At 45.2% G+C, this 17,186-nt stretch overlaps 1 protein-coding gene across 1 annotated transcript in view; it reads right to left on the minus strand.

The window, feature by feature from the left end:
* Positions 1–17,186, minus strand: part of WNK2 (WNK lysine deficient protein kinase 2) — a 124,411-nt gene that overhangs the window by 24,083 nt on the left and 83,142 nt on the right. The window contains exons 19-23 of the mRNA XM_012808350.2: positions 6,933–7,765; positions 6,582–6,651; positions 4,256–4,344; positions 3,480–4,156; positions 296–510 (exon numbers count right to left, since the gene is read on the minus strand). Of these exons, the coding sequence (XP_012663804.1) occupies positions 296–510; positions 3,480–4,156; positions 4,256–4,344; positions 6,582–6,651; positions 6,933–7,765 (1,884 nt within the window). The remainder of the gene's footprint in view (positions 1–295; positions 511–3,479; positions 4,157–4,255; positions 4,345–6,581; positions 6,652–6,932; positions 7,766–17,186) is intronic.

Genomic DNA, 17,186 nt, shown 5'->3' on the forward strand with positions numbered 1-17,186 from the left:
GGAGGAGCAGGTGGGGGGTACCACTTTGACCTTCTCTGGCACACCCTGCTGCTCGCTCAGGGCTGAAGCCTGGCTCCAGGTGGCCCTGCTCACGCAGACAGGCCTTGCCTCTCTGCACATCAGCCTGCAGCAACTTCCCCATTCCTGTGAAAGGAGACTCAAGAAAGAAGAAAACCCAAGTGGCCTTGCAGGTCTGAGAGTGTCACATCTGCACTGAGTCAACCTCCCAGGCTCACTTGGGGATCCTTGGGCCCCTCTCTCATCCACCTGGAGCAGTCCCCACCCTGAGGCAGACCTGTGCTGGAGGCCACGACCTTGAGCTGCCGCACCAGGGGGTTCAGCAGCTTCCCGGCCTTCAGCTTGCTCTTGCTGGTTTTTCTCCGGCGGCCGGAGGGAGGAGCTGTGTGGAAGAAACCCACGTTGGGGGGCAGCGGCTTGCCCAGCCGGCGGTATAGAGCCTCGATCTCCTGCTTCTGCTGGCTCTGAAGCTCTGAAATCTCCTTCAAGTGCCTAGAGGATGGGGAAAGAGGAGAGAGGGCAGGTGAGCTTCTTCAATTATTTCCAACACCACCAGCCATGGTGTGCCCCTTGACCACGGTCACTTGCAAGAGCCACAGTAGGGCTTTAAATGGCAACTTAAACCAAGAGGGTACCACATTAGGGGCCTCAGGTGTTAACATGCCAAGGACAAGAAAAGGGTAAGTCTAAAGACCTTCACATTTTCAAATATCCATAATTTGTTTTGAGGTTGATTCGATGGTCAGAGACATGTGGATGACTCACATTTACACTTGCAATAAAAGCCCTCCTAAACATTAACACAGTTGAAGAGAAAATTAGCTGGTCCTGGAACTGAGAGATTGCCTCAGTTTACCAGGATAATGTGTGTCATTTCTTCAAGGCAACAAAGAGTATAAGAGGCAGCTCAGATGAGGGTCCAACCCTTCACGAGCACACCTGGGAGACACTTATATCTGGCCAGGGGCTCCCAGTTCCATACAAGCCAGCTGGGTCTAGTGTAGAAGGTTACCTGTCGTCATGCAGGTAAGATAAGGGAGATCAGTGGATGCAGCTAATGGCAGGTGCTAGGCCAGCTAAGGAAGCTGTGGCTTCATGCTGGGCCTCCCTGAGGACTTGCTGGCAGAGTCCCCAGCTGCCACCCTCCCTCCTACATCTTGGTACACTGAGCTTCCATAAGGCCTGATACCAGCCTCCCATGGAGCCCTCTCTGTCACTGCAGGGCCATCTACTCCTCTTACAGCTAAGAAAAAGGGTGGTTTCCACAGTTGGAAATGAGGAAGCAAATTCTGATTTTACTTCCTATATCTTCAATTCCTGCCAAATTTGTTTTTTAAAAAATTACTTTCTTTAGCTACTAAAAATAAAAAAAAAATAAAACCCCAAATGACTTTTCTCCATACAAATACCAGCGAGAAACGGCAAAGGATTATCTGTACCAGATTATCTTTTGAAAGGAGTACTGTCCCAAGAAAGAGTGCTAAATGCCTAGGAGGGCTGATGCCTAGACAGAGGCAGTGTCTTAAACAGAAGGATGTCAGGCCTCTCTGAGGCCTGAGCCCCTCCTACCCGCCCCCCCCAGTCCTCCACCCCATCCCACCCCCGCTGCAGGCCTGAGCCCTCCCACCACCACCCCCCACCAGGTCTGATCCCTCCCTCCTGAAAGGCCCAAGGTCCCCCTACCCACCGCCCTGCTGCCCTGACTGCAATGGGATTCCCATGCTGGGCTTCCCCAACCTGGCTGCTCCAGGAAGAGCCCAGGGAGCCCCAGCCGTCTGAACGCATAGGCTGGGCCAAGCACAGCGCTCTTAGAGCCCTAAGCAACCCCAGTGCTCACACGGGAAACCCCAGTAGAGCCCAGGCACCTGTTTTCTAACGAGGTGTCTAGGTAGTGTTGATGCAAGCAAGGTTCAGGAACCACTGGCTACTTCCTATCAAATGCCACCAACACCCCTGAATTCCTAGATGAGGTTCAAAATTTTCTTCATTTCCTTCTGAATAGTCCACTCCTTTCCACTGGGGACTCTGTTAATCTTAGTATCTATTCTCCTAGGTTGCCTGAACCACCTCTTTTGTCCTTTGGGGTGCTTCTGAATATCTTCCCCTTTCTGCACTCCTGCCAACCACTTCCGCCATCTGTAGGCCCTACCCCACCTCCAGGATCCACCTGTTCACAGCACCTTCTCTCCCCAGTGTTCTCACATGCAGACTCTCTTGACACTTCGGCAAGGCTCCCCTCAGTGATTGGCAGCAGGCTGTGGCCTGGCCACATCTCAGCTCCCCTTTGTGCCTACTGACCACTGGCTCCCCAGGGGGACATTCCCACTGAGAGGCTGCGCCCAGCATCCCCTGCCCTTCTGTCCTGAGAGGTTCCAGATTGTGCCCACCTTGGGACCCATCCCTCACCACCACGAAGGCTCTGCTGGGCCATGAGGCAACAGGGGCCACCTTCCTTGGTGCCTCAGCAGGTCCACCCAGCCCTGCTTTCCTGCCTCTCCTGGCTGGCTCTAGGTCAATACTTCCCAGCTCTTACAGACCAGGGACCCTCAGTAGCTCCTCAATGGGCAGCTCTGATGCCCACCCAGCCTGGGAAGATAATTTCCTCTGCAGGGCACAGGCACACAGAGAGGACCACAGGAGAGAAAGGAGGTGTGCAAAGCTGCTCCTACGTAGGCCTGCAATTTCAAGCAGCACTCAGCTCTCTATCTGCTTTTCAGTTGCTGGTGAATCCTGTGTCAGCCATACCTTAATAACTACACTGCTGGGCTCTACCTTCCACCCTGAAGGACATCTCAGGGTAGCAGGTACCTTGCAGTAAACCCCTGACCACAGTAGTGACAAAACAAATATTCACTGTTAAGAGAAAAAGGCAGAGTGGAGTGAGAAAGAAGAAGGGAAAGAAAAGAATAAAAAAGGGGGGGGGGAGAGAGAAACAGGAGGAGAGGGGAGGAGAGAGAGAGGGAGATGGAGAAAAAGGGAGAGACCGAGAGTGGGAAAGAAAAGAAAAAGAAATGAGAAGACAGAAATAGAGGAGAGAGAGAGAGGTATAGAGGAGAGAGAGAGAGGTAGAGAGGAGAGAGAGAGAGGTAGAGAGGAGAGAGTGATAGAGAGAGAGAGGAAGCACATGACTCACTGAAGCCCTGAGATGTGCCCCTGAGGGCAGTAGGAGGAAGGAGTCAGCAGCAGGAAGAAAAGGGAAGGGAGGCATGGCCCCCAGAGAAGCCAGGCAGATAGAGTGGGGCCCACCCAGCCTGAAGGATGCCCTGAGTGGGGAATGCTCCACACAAAGCCATGGATTGGGTCTAAGTTGGCCTTGTCTCCACCCTGGGCCTGCCTAGCCACTCCAAGTGGCTGCTCTGCCAGGACTTCAGCCTTGTCCTGCAGGCTTCATGCATATGGCAGAGGGGATGCCCTGAGGCAGTCTGACTAACCAGGTAGGCCCCCCCAACCCTAGGACCTACTTCTCCCGAAGACTCTGCAGCTCCTTCTTTATGTCGGCATCCTCGAACTCCGAGTCATTGTCGCTGCTGATGTAGGATGACTGGGAGTGGAAGGAGGTCACACTGATGGTGGGGACCTTCACACCTGCCCTGCTGGGCGTCTCTGAGTCCAGAGAGCCAGTCTGCGAGGGCCTGTGCAGGAAGGCAGTTGCCTTCTTCACCAGGTCGCTGGCTACGCCCCCACCACTGGGCAGGGACACCTGCTTCTGTACTGGGGGCCGCCCCCGAGGGCACTCGTCCCCAGAGTCACTGGACACAGGCTCGCCCACACAGACCTCAATGGAGGAGGCGGTCTGCACCCGCCGCACTGCCAGCTTCATGTCGGGGCTGGAAGGCACCTCATCCAAGTAGACATCAGGTGGGGCGGAGTACCTCAGACTGTGGGGGGAGGCCAGCGTCCACTCATCTTGCGTGCTGACCACTGAGAAGCGGCCCACAGTCTTGGCTGGCGAGCTGCTGTCTTGCTGCCCTGGCCTTTTCCAAGGGGATCCTGAGGCCCGAGTGCCATATGTCTGGGGGTGGCTGGCCTGATCGCCCTCTGTGAGCATCCCCATGCCACTCTGAAGGAGCTCTGTGGTGCTTTCTCCGGGGACTGTGCTGTCTCCAGCCGTGGCCTGCGTAAGTGCAGGACCCGCATCCTTGGGAAACAAGCAGAAATGAAGAGATTCCATGAGAACACCAATAGAGAGCAAACCCCACCATCCAGCCAGGGAGTTTGTCAGAGAATTTGACCTTACCTGGGGGGCACTGGGCACCATGGAGGAGTCTGAGGCCACCTGCCCTCCATCTCTGTCAAAGCCTAGCATGCTGCTGGGAGATGATTTTGCTGTAGGAGCATTGGAAACGTTACTGGGCTGGTGGAGGAGGAAGAGATGGGTGGCGCCTACCAAGCAACCCAAACCAAATCCCATGGAGCTGGCACTTGGGAGGAGCCGCTTGTGTGTGTTCATGACAGTTATGGAAATTGAAAATATGCTGGGATGTCCTAGCTTGCTGGCATTTGATGCATGTCACTTCCTGGAAGATATCCTATCAGCCCCAGACTAGGGGAGAGGTGTCAGCCTCAGGCACCCAGGCACAACCAGGCCCTCTGTGCACCTGAAAGCCAGTACCCCTCCTTGCCCCACTGTCTTCCAACTTCAAAGGGTCTCACACAGCAGAGCAACGTGTCTGGACCAGCCCTACTCACACAGAGAATAGGGAACGTGCACTGTACCTGCAGCTGTCTCTGTGCTCTCTGTCTACAGAGAGGGTGCCTATATATCCCAGGGGTGCCATGAAGAGCCAATAAGAGAAACTGAGCGAGTTGGTGAGGGGCTTGCACTAGAGCTGAGACCCCTGCATGACAAAAGAAACTCCGTATACAGGGCATGAGCCATACCTATGGGCCCCAGAAGTAGGCCACAAGAGCTAACGGAGCCTCCAGGGAGGAAGGGGGGCCACTCTACGCGTACACACACACACATCTCCTTTGCATACCCCATGTGGAAACTTGAAAGGGAATGTTAGTCTAAAATCATATTCCTGAGGAGACTTGGTCCAGTCTCTGTCATGCAGCCCTAACCATGGGCAATGACTAACTCCTCTCCTTATATCCCTGCAGTGGGGAATCATCTGATCTTTCTTTGCATACTTTCAGGGATGGGGGGATCACTACCAACTAAACCTTTTTTTTTTTTTTTTTTGAGACAGAGTTTACTATGTTGCCCGCGGTAGAGTGCCATGGCATCATAGCTCACAGCAACCTCAAACTCTTGGGCTTAAGATTCTCTTGCCTCAGCCTCCCAAGTAGCTGGGACTACAAGAGCCTGCCACAAAGCCCATCTATTTTTTTGTTGTAGTTGTCACTGTTGTTTGGCAGGCCTGGGCAGGGTGCGAATCCACCAGCTGCAGTGTATGTGGCCGGCACCCTAGCCACTGAGCTACAGGAGCCGAGCCAACTACACTTCCTTTATTTCTAAGAAGCTCTAGCTGCTAGAAAAGTTCACCTTTTCCAAACTAGAATCTTAAAGCTTAAAGATTCCCCCACAAGTCCTCTACTCTGGGAAGAGCCTGGACTTGGAGTGCAAGTTTCATCACCTGCAAGTTACTGCAGCTCAGTTTCCTCATCAGCAAAAGGGGCCTGTGGGATACATCTCACAACATGAGGTCAGAGTTGAACGGAATGACAAGGGCAACCTAGCATGTGGCCAGGCACTCTTGCTCAGAAATGACCTCTTGTTTTACCCTTTTGCAGACACTACCACTTCTGCCCATCCTTCATCTTCCCCACACTGAATACCACAGTTCTTCATGTGCATAGCTTCCAACCCCAGCTGTTCCAGTCCCTCTTAAAGCATAGAAATAAGTGTAGCCTGAACTGCAAGGTCCTGCCTGCTGCTGATGTACACTGAGGTTTCTGTTAGAAAGCCCAGCTGGAGCCTCCAGGAAGTTCCAGACTGAGAAGGAACCTCACTCCTTAGAAAGTCAGTTCCTTCCTGAGGAAAGAGACTCAACACTCAGGTAATGAAACAAGAATGAAAGCAAAGGACTTTCCATGGAGATGCACAAAGCCAGGAGCCATGGGGAGACATCTCTGCACCAGGTCTTCAGGAACAGACCTGGCCTTGGCAGCTTCCCAGGAGCTGAAGCATCTCCCCAGCCCCACCACTCCACTCTAGCCAAAATAACTCTGGGTATTTTGTGAGTATCTTGTAATCCTGCCAAAGAAACAAAGGAACTGGGGAAAGTTCACCTGAACATGTTTAGACACTGAGCTGTGGGAGAGCCGGGGGCAGAGACACAGTCCCTACACCATCCTACCATCCACCAGTGGGGCTTATCCATTTCCACAGAAAGGACTTTCTCTCTTTGGAGTATGAGCAAATGTTTTTTTCTAGAACTCAGTGAGTTTTAATTAAGCTTCATCCTAGATACTGTAGGATCCCTTAAAGATAAAAATCTCTAAGGGATGCATTTATTCCCTAAATGACAAAGGGCAGAAATTCAGATGCGGAAGGGAGCAAGGGAGATGGGTGGCAACTTGAGAGTGCAGGGTTGGGCAGCCATGATGGGCTCAGTCACCTGTCATTGGTGAAGATGTGGCCTGCTCCGTCACACCACCTCGAGTATGGGCCAGTTCTGACTTTTCCACCTGGAGGAAGAAACAAAAAGGAAAGAGCTATAAGACTTACTTGTCAATACTTCAGCAGCCAAATCTGCAAATCCATTTCCCCTCCTTCTCTGGAGTTGCCACTGGGTGGCCCCTCCATGCACTCAACACTGTAAAAAGGGGTCACTTATGGCAAGACATGTGTGGGTGAGTCAGGCACCGGCGGGTGGGTCACCGAAAAAAGGATGCGCTATGGGTGAGAGCAGCTCTGCATAGCTGGGATGCCCACCCACCCCCAGAGCTGGCCTCTGCCCCTGACTCACCAAGGGCCGGGGCAGCTGGGCATGCCCTGGGTCCATGTCACCAGGCACCTGGGGCAGGGTCAGGTCTCCCCCACAGACCTCTGAGCGAGGTCGGTCCCCTCTCAGGGGCTCCAGAGTAAAGTCTCTGTCGCCCACCTCCACAGGGGTCCCAGCTGAGGCTGAGGAGGTGGGCACGTGCTCCTGGTAGAGCAGGGTCCGCAGCTTCTCATCCAGGCTCTTGATGGTGCTGTCCACAAAGCCCACCCTGGGGGGTGGCCCCTCTCCATCAGACTCCAGGGCTGAAGGTGGCTGTGCGGGGGCAGCAGGCCCCAAGGGTGGGCTTGGGAGCTGGGAGGCAGCCAGGCTGACAGCCCCCACTGCAGCAGGGAGGGGGACCCCCCCAGGAGGACTGGGCTCAGGGGCAGGAGCCAGCAAGGGCTCCCCTGGGGCACTGGCCTCCCTGACGGAGGTGGACTCCCCCAGACCCATGGCACAGCAAGAAGGCTCCAGAGGTGGGGCGCGAGGTCCTGGGCCCACCGCAAGGGGCTGTGCAGTAAGCTGGGCATCATGAGTCTCTGCTACTGACTGGGGGGTCTTGAGCTCACTGGTCAGCCCCTGATGGGTCCGTGGAACCCCTGCCTGGATGGCAGTCCCTGATGCTGGCTCTGGCCTGCTGCTGGTGGCTGGTGCAGATGCATCTTGGGGTAGAGTAGTCACAGGAGGGGAAGATGGTACCAAAGGGGCAGGTGTCCCACTGGGAGGGTTACTGGGACCCGTCTGGCTCAGGAACTGCTGACCAGCTGGAGGGCCAGGTTGCTCTTTCAAGGGCAGCTGGTCTTTATAGGGTGCTGGATCTAGAAGAAATGGGGAAAACATCTTTGTGCCAGCATACAAAGGTCCTATTTACCTGGCTCTTCCCTTGCACGTCCTGGCCATGGCCTCAGCATGCTGGTCTTCTCTTGTTTCCCAGACACTCCAGATCATTGTCCGCCCCCAGCTCAGGCTGGGCACTGCCTGATGCTTCCACAGATCTCTGAGCCACTGACTTCTTACCTTCAGGGACTTGTGCCAACAGTATGCCCTCTGGCTGAATAAGCAGCACCTCCCTACCACCTCTGGCATATGGGGCTGGCGCCCTACTCCTTTGAGCCACAGGCCCTGCCCTAAACTTAATTTTTATTAAATCATAACTGTATACATTTATGGGGTACAATGTGCTGATTTAATATACAATGTGGAATACTTAAACTAATTAACATAATCATCACCTCACTTATTTTTGTGGTATGACATTTATAATTTACTCTTACTTGTTTTGAAATGTACCCTTGCACTATGTACATTAGGTGATATCCTGTCAAATACCCTCTCTCTCTTTTTTTTTTTTTTTTGAGACAGAGCCTCAAGCTGTCCCCCTGGGCAGAGTGCTATGGCATTACAGCTCACAGCAACCTCCAACTCCTGGGCTCAAGCGAGTCTCCTGCCTCTGCCTCCCAAGTAGCTGGGACCACAGGCACCCGCCACAACGCCCGGCTATTTTTTGGTTGCAGCCGTCATTGTTGTTTGGCAGGTCCAGGCTGGGGATTCGAACCTGCCACCTTAGGTGTACGTGGCTGGCGCCTTAGCCGGTTGAGCTATAGGCGCCGAGCCTACCCTCTCTCTCTTAATTTTAAACCCAGAAAACTGTATTGTTAACTATATAGGAACCATGTTATATGGCAGATCCTCAGCTCACATAACAGAAACCGTGTGCCCACTGACTGACAACTCCCCATCTCCACCTCTCCCCAGCCACTGGCAACTTCCATTCCACTCTCTGCTTCCATAAGTTTGACTGTTTTAGTTTCTACATATAAGAAGAATCTTCTTCCACATGTAAGAATTTGTATTTCTATGTTTCGCTTATCTCATTCAGCATAATGTGCTCCAGGTTCATCCATGTTGTCCTAAATGACAGGGTTTCCTTCTCTATGGCAGAATAACATTTCTTTTGGGAAAATATTCCACATGTTAAAAATGAACATGACCTTTCACATAACACTAATATGGAATTACATTGAGAGATCAAGAACAGTCATTCAACTCTGAGTGTCTGTTACAGGGCACACAGTATTTACTTCCATTTACAGAGTGGTTACTATCAGAATAGGTAACAGCAGAATGCCTACTTCAAATTGGTTCCAACTCAAAGAAGCAAACATTTGCTTTGGAAAGAAAATCTTGTTTCAAGATGAATGGCATTTTCTTCAAATATAAAATAAAGCTATTATGCCACCACCATGATACTTCTTGTACCTGTATATTTACAAAAAGTGGTCAGAGCACTGGCTCCTGAATTTGGCTGCAGACTGGAATTGCTAGAAAGCTCAAAGCAGGATTATGCCGGGTCCTTTCCCCAGAAATCCAGACTTAACTGTATGAGGCAGAGCTTGAGAATCTTCAATTCTATTGCTTTCCTTTCTTTCTTTGTCTTTCCTTTCTTCCTCTGTCCCTCCCTCCCTACACTGAACAACCTAGAATACTGGGTAATAATGGGCATCCTATCTCAAAGAGAAAGCATTCAACATTTCACCATTAAAAAAATTGCTGTTGGTTTTAAAAACTACAATTCTCCATCTATTGAGATGATCATAAGCTTCTTCTATCTATGAATGTGGCAAATCACATTATTTATTCAAATTAAGCCAACCTTGAGTTCCAAAATCAATGCAACTTAGTCACTTGTCATATCCTTTTCATATGTCACTGGATTCAATCTGCTATTATTTTTGTTTAGAACTTTTGCACATGTTGACGGGAGGAACTGACCGTATCTTATAGTGTTCTCAGTCAGGTTTTGGTGTCAAAGTTATGCTAGTTTCATAAAACAAGCTTCTTTGTTTTCTAGAAGAGTTGGGTTAGATCATTTCTTCCTTAGACATCTGTGGTAAAGCATCAGGCTGAAGTTTTCTTTGTGGGGTTTTTTATTCTTCCCCTTAAACACATCTGTGTGTGTGAGGGAGGCAAATGGAACCAAACTTAACATGTTTGATTTCTTCTCCACCATCTTCTCAGATGTCTGTTATCCTCTGTTTTTCTAAATTTGGGCAGTTCTCTACTACTTACTCTCAACAATTTTGTTTTTCCCCTTTCTGAACAATTATTATCTCTCTTTTCTCAACATTTAGGTGAGTCCATCTTGCACCCTCTGCTGGGGAGCAGCACTTTGAATTTCCTCTAGGTGACAACTGTCCTCTACTTTAGGACTGTATCTGTAATTTGGGCACAGGTTGGTATGCACTCCAGCCACTGGCTACAGGACTGCTTCAGAGATAGACATGTGTCCTCATTCTGCATAATGAGAGTCAGACGGCTGAAACCTTTTGAAAATAGTCTCTTTGTTTCCTGCCTGCACTTGATCCTGAAAGACTATACACTGAGCTGGTCTAGTGATCTGCCACCACAAAGGGTAAGTGAAGTGTGAGAAGTTTCCAGTTACCGATTCAACTTAGTAATGTTTATAGCACTTTTCAGATTTTTAATTTCTTCTTAAGTTTGGTAAGTTTTCTTTCTCTAGGACATTAGCCATATAAATATTCAAATTCTTATGTTTGTTTTAACACTTGTAAGGTTGTAGCAATGTCCTTTTTTCATTACTGATATCAATTATTTATGTTTCTCTTTCTCTTCTTTAGTCCGTCTCACCAGGGGTTCATCAATGTTATTAGTCTTTTCAAAGAACCACAGTTAAGCTCTGTTGATACTCTATTGTATATTTGTTTAATATTCCATTAATTTATGTTCTCATCTATTTTATTTTATATCCTCCCTTATTTACATTCCACTTTTCTCTTTTTTTTCTAACTTTTTACAGTGGATACTTTGATGATTATTAGGCTTTTCTCCTAATCTATGCGTTTAAAGACTACAAAGTATCTGCTAAATATGGTGTTAACTGCATCTCATAAGTTGTGATATATTTTTATTAGTATGGTTTTCATATTATCATTCAGAATGCTTTATTAATTTCCATTATGATTTCTTCTTTGCTTCATGAGATATTTATAAATGCATTGTTTAACTGTCAAATGTGACAATTTTCTAGGTATCTTCTTGTTACTGAGTCCTGGCTTACTTCCCAACTTTAATCAGAGAACATGTATTGAATGATTTTGATCCTTTGAAACTTGTTCAGATTTGTTTGGGGTCTGCATACAGTTAAATTTTTAAATACTCTATGTGCGCTTGATAAAGCTGTATATGCTTCAGCTTTTGAGTAGAGTGTTCTACATATACCATATGAAGCTAATACTGTGGTTGAGTCTCTATTGTTCTGTCTTCCTATTCCAAAAGTTAAAATCTCTCACAATGACTGTAAATTTCTCTATTTCTTATTTTAGTTCTGTTAATTTTTGTTTTATGTATTTTGAGGCTCTATTATTAAACACATGCAGACATGAAATTATATCGTCTTAGTGAGCTGAATCTTTCATCTTTATGTTTTTGCCTTAAAGTCTACTTTGTCTGATATAAAAATACCTATGCTAGTTTTCTTTAGGTTAGTATTTATTGGTGTGCTCTTTCTCCATTTTTTACTTCTAACCTTTTGTATTCTTATATCTTAGTTTGTTACTCGTTTGTTCTGTTGGGTTTTCTTTTCACTTTTGACAATCTTTGAGATTTAGTTCATTTGCATTTAATTACTGATCTATTTTGGTTAAAACTATCATCTTATTAAGGACTGCTATGTATTCTCCATGTTCAATATTGCTTTTCTTCTCCTTCCTTGCCTTGATCTACTTTTCGTAATTCCTTCCCCACCCGGCCCCTCTACCATATGTGGAAGTTACCTACTATTTTATGATTCTCATAGGGTTATTCTAGAAACTACAATATGCATTGTTGATTTGACTATCTGCTCAGACAACACAGGAACCACACAGACCTTTAGATGCATTTCTCTCCTCTCAGGAAATTTCCCTATCTTAATGTACTTGGACGTGTCAAATATATTTTAAACCTCAAATGGTATTATCTTTTCACATAGTCAGTGTTCATTTAGATCTACCCATATATTTATAAATCCATTAGTTTTTATTGCCATCTGCATTCTGACCTTCCACTGGGGTCATTGTTCTTCTGTGTAAAAATATTCACTTTAATTATTTCTTCAGTTGAGATGTGCAGGTGACCAATCCTTTTGCCTTTATTTCATCTTCATTCTAGTAGGATTCTGTCACTGGGATTTAAGGCTGGTGCTGATTTTCCTTAGCGTTTTGAGGACAGTAGTATTGCTTGTCCTTTGGCATACACTGTCTGTGCCGAGCCAGAAGCTTCCAAACCTTTAACAGAGCTCCTCTAAAGGACCTGTTGTCTCTAGCATCCTTTAAATTTTTCTTTGTGCCTTTAGTTTTAGTACTTTAACTACAATATAACTAAGTGTAGATTTTGGTTTTTTTAAACTTTCAGAGCTTGGAAGCTCTCGAATGCCTTTTAGTTCTCTGCATTACCTCTTCAACATGCTTTTGCCTCACTCTCTTGCTTTCTGGGACTCCAGCGATATTATGTGTTTCACTACCTCACTGTAACCCCTATAGATCTTAGCTCCTCTTTTCTTTCTATCATATTTATTATCCTTATTTTACTTCAAATAGTTTCTTTTGAGCTCCCTTTTAGTTTGCTATTTCTCTTTCCAGTAGTGTACAAATCATCTGTTAAATTTAACTACTGTTTTTCAGTTCTACAACTTCCTTTTAGCTCTTTTTGGTGGTGGGGGGGAGCATAGTTTCTAATGCTTTAGGAAAATATTCAATCTACTCATTTCTCTCAGCACAGGAAACATCCATAGTTACCTGTCTGATAACCCTACCCACCTGGAACCTCTGAGGGTCTCCTTTCTTTTGTCACAGTTCAGTTTGTAATAGCTTTATCAAGGTGTAATTGTTGCAGTAAATTGCACCTATTTCAAGTATAGTTTCATAAATTTTGCTGCAGATGTGTAATGTATAATGAACACAGCCAGCTTCTCCTGGATGCTTCCTCTTGAACCTTGGCTCTCTCTTTCCCTTCCTCTCCTGCCACACTCTTGTTCCCAGATAACTAGTGATCCATTTTCTTTTTCTTTTTTTTAGAGACAGTCTCATTTTGTCACCCTCGGTAGAGTGCTATGGCGTCACAGCTCACAACAACCTCCAGCTCTTGGGCTTAGGCAATTTTCTTGCCTCAGCCTCCCGAGTAGCTGGGACTACAGGCACCCAACACAACGCCTGACTATTTTTTGTTGTTGTTGCAGTTTGGCCGGGAATGGGTTTGAACCTGCCACCCTCGGTATTTGGGGCCAGCGCCCTACTTACTGAGCCACAGGTGCCGCCATACTGATCCATTTTCAATGATGAGTTTACATTTTCTAGTATTTTATGTAAGTACAAGAAGTATACATTTTTTTCTTTTATGAATCATATTTTTGGTGTCATGTCTAAGAACTCACATGTCTAAGAGATTTTCTCCATTGTTTTTGTCTACAAGTTATATATAGTTTTGTGTTTTACATTTGATCCATTTTGAATTAATTTTTATATAAGATGTGAGGCTTAGGGTAAAGATCCATTTATTGCATAAAGATGATCAACTGTTCCAACACCATTTACTAAAAAGATTATCCTTTCTTCATTGAATTGTTTTTGCATTTTTGTCAAAAAATAAAATCAAATGGTTATATTTCTGTGAGTCTCTTCCTGGATTCTCCATTCTATTCCATGTATCTATATGCTAATCCCTTTGCCAATACTATATTGTCTGGATCAATGTAACTTTATTAAGTAATGTGATCCCTTTGATTCTCCTTTTTCATATCTATTTTTTGCATTTTTTGCCTGGGGCTGGGTTTGAACCCTCCACCTCCGGTAAGGGGGCCAGCACCCTACTCCTTTGAGCCACAGGCACCGCCCCCCTTCTTTCTTTCTTTCCCTTCCTCCCTCCCTTCATCTTTTTCTAGAGCAGCAGTTCTCAACCTGTGGGTCACAACCCTTTGTAACAATGAAAATACAGCACGCATTAGGAAGGTTGAGAACCACTGTTCTAGAGACACAGTCTCACTCTCTCACCCAGCTCACCCAGACTGGAGTACAGTGGCACAATCAAAACTCATTACAACCTACAACTTGTGGGCTCATGCAATTCTCTTGCCTGAGCCACCTGAGTAGCTGGTACTACAGGTACATACCACAGCGCCCAGCTAATTTTTCAATTTTGATTTATTATTATCATATTATTATAGAAATGGGGTCTCATTACATTGCCCAGTCTGATTTCAAACTCCTAAGCTCAATCCTTGTACTTTAGCCTTCCAAAGTATGAAGATTATAGGCATGAGCCACCATTCACCACCATACTTGAGTTACATAAGCTATTTCTTTTTTTTTTTTTTGCAGTTTTTGGCCAGGGTAAGGTTTGAACCCACCACCTCCGGTCTATGAGGCCAGCATCCTACTCCTTTGAGCCACAGATGCCCCCCCATAAGCTATTTCTATTTTCTTCATACCTTCACATGAATTTTAGAATCAGCTTGTTTCTATCTACAAAAACATCTTGCTTTAATTTTTATTGGTATAACATTAAATCTATAGACTAATTTGGGGAGAACTGACATTTTTGCTATGTTGAGTCCTCCAATTCACAAATATAGTATGTTTACTTATTTATTTAGGTTATCTTTGATTCATTTCATCAGTACTTTGTGGTTTTTAGCATAGAAATTCTATATAGTTTTGTTAAATTTGTCTATGTATGTGATATGTATATATTTTTCCCTAGAACAACTATAAATGGTATTGCTTTCAAATTTGTGGTATTCAAATTGTTCATTTCCAGCATACAGAAATATAGTTACTTTTGTATGATGACCATATATCCTGCGCTCTTGCTGAACTCACTTATTAGTTCTAAGTCCCATGTGATAGTCTACATATAAAATCATATTATGTGCAAATAGAGATAGTTTTATTTCTTTCTTTCTAATCAATGTGTCTTTTATTTCTGTTTCTTGCCTCTCTTAAAGCCTGGCTAAGACTCCAGTACAATGTTGAATAAAAATGGTGAAAATGGATATTCTTCCCTTGTTTTCAATCTTAGGGAGAACACATTGGTCTTTCTTCACAAAATATGATAAGTTAGCTACAGGTTTGTTTTTGATAATTTTTATCAGACTGAAAAAGTTCCCTTCTTTTGCTAGTATGGCAGTAATTTTTCTTTTTTTAGAGAAAAGGTCTTACTATATTGCACAGGCTGGAGGGGTACAGTGGCTACCCATAGGTAAAATTGTAGTATACTGCAGCCTTGAACTCCTGGCCTCAAGCAATCTTCTTGTCTCAGCCTCCCAGCCTCCCACATAGCCAGAAAACTACAGATGTGCACCACTGGGTCCAGCTAGTTTGCTGAGAATTGTTTTATCACGAATGGTTGTTGTATTTGGTCAAATGCTTTTGCTACATCAACGGATAAGATCATGTGTTTTTTCCTTTGTTGGACTATTAATATGGTGGATTAACTGACTCTTAAATACTGACCTCCCAAGAATAGACCTTTTCTTACAGTGTTCTTTTCATGTATTTCTGGAATTGATGTGCTAATATTTTATTAAGAATATTTTCCCTCTATGTTCATAAGAGACATTAGTCTACAATTCTCTCTTTTGGTACTGTCTTTGGTATCAGCATAAAATTAATGCTGGCCTCATAAAATAATTTGGGAAGTGTTCTTTCTTCTTCTATTTTTTAGAAGAGATTGTGTAGAACTGGTGTTACATCTTTTTTAAATGTTTGGTAGTGTTTACCAGTGAAACTGTCTTGACCTGAGAAATTCTTTTTGGGGGGGTGATTTTTACAAGTTCATTCTTTTAAATAGGTATAGGCTTATTCAGGTTATCTATTCCATCTTGGATGAATTTTAGAAGTTTGTAGCTTTTGAGGAATTAGTCCCTTTCACCTAAGTTGTCTAATTCAGTCTTCAGTCTTGTTCGTAGCATTCCAGTATTAACCTTTTATCCTTTATCTACAGTGATATATGTGTAACTGTTCTACTCCTGATACTGTCATTGTATGTGTTTTTGTCAGTATTCCTAGAAGTTTATCATTTTGATTTTTTCCACAAACATAGTTTTTGGTTTCATTGGTTTTGTCTATTATTTTTGTATTAAATTTCATTGATTTCTCCTCTTTATTTTCTTTACTCGGATTGCTTTCAATTTATTTTGCTGTATTTTTTCTTGTTTCTTAAGGTGGAAAGCTGTGTTAATGACTGTACATCTCTTTTTTCCTCTAAACATTTAGGGCCATACATTTCTAAGTACACCATTTTAAGTTACATACCACAAATTTTTTTTTTTTTTTTTTTTTTTGAGACAGAGCCTCAAGCTGTCCCCCTGGGCAGAGTGCCGTGGCATTACAGCTCATAGCAACCTCCAACTCCTGGGCTCAAGCGAGTCTCCTGCCTCCACCACCCAAGTAGCTGGGACCACAGGCACCCGCCACAACGCTTGGCTATTTTTTGGTTGCAGCCGTCATTGTTGTTTGGCAGGTCCGGGCTGGGGATTCGAACCTACCACCTTAGGTGTACGTGGCTGGCGCCTTAGCCGGTTGAGCTATAGGCGCTGAGCCGAAATTTTTTTTTTTTTGAGACAGAGCCTCAATCTGTCCCCCTGGATAGAGTGACGTAGCTCATAGCAACCTCCAACTCCTGGGCTTAAGCGAGTCTCCTGCCTCAGCCTCCCAAGTAGCTGGGACCATAGGCGCCTGCCACAACATCTGGCTATTTTTTGGTTGCAGCTGTCATTTTTATTTGATGGCCCGGGCTGGATTCGAACCTGTCACCTTAGGTGTATGTGGCTGGCGCCTTAGCCACTAGAGCCACAGGCACCAAGCCATATCACAAATTTTAATGCATTGTATTTTCATTCTTGTTCATTTGAAAATGTTTTCTAGTTTTCCTTCACTTTTTATTTCACCTATAGATTGTTTAGAAGTGTTAATTTTTAATTACATTAGAGAACATATTTGGCATAATGGTAATTCTTTTAAATTTGTTAAGTGTTCTTTTATAACTCAAGATGTGGCAATTTGTTCTGTAAGTACTTAAAAACGTGTATTGTGTTAAGTGTTTTATAAATCTCCATTAGGTTGGGACTTCGACAGAGTTTAAATTCTTGCTCTGTCTATCCTGCCTCATTCTTCCACTCTCACTGGTCCTCATCTAGACAGCACTGCCCAATAAATACACTTCCTGCATGTATATTTCTATCAC

Source organism: Otolemur garnettii, unplaced genomic scaffold, assembly GCF_000181295.1.
Source record: "Otolemur garnettii isolate 467f Iridium unplaced genomic scaffold, OtoGar3 scaffold00088, whole genome shotgun sequence".
NCBI classification, from domain to species: Eukaryota; Metazoa; Chordata; class Mammalia; order Primates; family Galagidae; genus Otolemur; species Otolemur garnettii.